Genomic DNA, 1,139 nt, shown 5'->3' with positions numbered 1-1,139 from the left:
TCATAAGGCTGGGGTCCTGACCCAAGAGGATTAGTAACCTGATAAGAAGCGGAAGAGATCCCAGAGAGCACTCTTTTCCCTTTCTCTCTCTCCCCGTCCCCTCCCCCTCCCCCCCAACCATGTGAGCACACAGTAGTGAGCCGCCTACAAGCCAGGAAGAGAGCCCTTGCCAGAAACTAAACTGGCTGTGATCTTGGACTTCCCAGCCTCCTAGAACTGTAAGGATAAATTTCTGTTGTTTAAGCTATCCAGCCTGTAGTATTTTGTTATGGCAGCCCAGGCAGACTAACAGAGTTTCCCCAAGGAAGGAGCATGTCATGCCACACAGGGTCACACAGGGAAGCAGCAGGGGCAGTCAGGAGGCAGAGGGAGAGACGGGAAAAGGCAGGTGAGAGCCTTTATTGCAGTTTCCATGGAAAGCAACAGGCGGGGCAGAGTAAGCAGGCTTAGGATTGGCTCGTTTGAATAATTTCAGTGGGCTCTGGGGTGAAGGGGCTGTCCTGAGTTGTCTGATGCTGGGCCCTGATTAGGACAGAGGATAGTGGTGCTGAGTGTGAGAGCCTGGCTTAAGATGGGGCTCTGGATGGGTTGGTTTGTACATAAAAGCTGCACCCCCAGATGAGCAATTTTACTACCTTTAGGAATTGGCCAGCCCTGGGAGGGGCAGACTCTCCAGGGTCAGCAAGGCCCCAGATGTCAAAGCATTAGAACTGCAGACAATAAAAAGGAATGATTATACAGGATAGAGAAGAGAAGGCACATATAGACTAAAGACCGTACTGGAAAGGGGGAAAGAACACAGCAACAGATTTGTTAAGAAGACCACAAAGAACCCAGGACCCTCCGTTGATCTTGTGTAAGCAGGTGACCCACTCACTGTCAATCAAGAGCACGGTTTCTGCCTACCTGCTATGGGTTTTGGCACTCAGATCCTTCAGGAAAGCTATAGTGCTTTCTCCTCTGGCATTGAAGGACACTGTGTAGATTGGATATGGGATCTCCAAAGCCCTCTGGAGGAGAAGCTCCTTGGATTCTTCAGGAACGTCCCCCACCACAAAGTAGTAAATGGATTCGATCTGCAAAACAGTGGTACCAACGGTTTATCTCCCTGACACACCCTAGCCTTGCACTGGACTCAT

General features: G+C 50.4%; 1 protein-coding gene across 1 annotated transcript in view; it reads right to left on the bottom strand.

Annotated features, from left to right (window-relative positions):
- Window positions 1–1,139, bottom strand: part of LOC103608770 (von Willebrand factor A domain-containing protein 3B-like) — a 47,120-nt gene that overhangs the window by 5,560 nt on the left and 40,421 nt on the right. Inside the window, exon 6 of the mRNA XM_008593167.1 lies at window positions 907–1,076. Coding sequence (XP_008591389.1) covers window positions 907–1,076 — 170 coding nt within the window. The remainder of the gene's footprint in view (window positions 1–906; window positions 1,077–1,139) is intronic.

This window comes from Galeopterus variegatus, unplaced genomic scaffold, assembly GCF_000696425.1.
Source record: "Galeopterus variegatus unplaced genomic scaffold, G_variegatus-3.0.2 Scaffold8806, whole genome shotgun sequence".
Classification (NCBI taxonomy): Eukaryota; Metazoa; Chordata; class Mammalia; order Dermoptera; family Cynocephalidae; genus Galeopterus; species Galeopterus variegatus.
The sequence above is the reverse complement of the archived record's forward strand: the minus strand, read 5'-3'. Positions and strand labels throughout refer to the sequence as shown.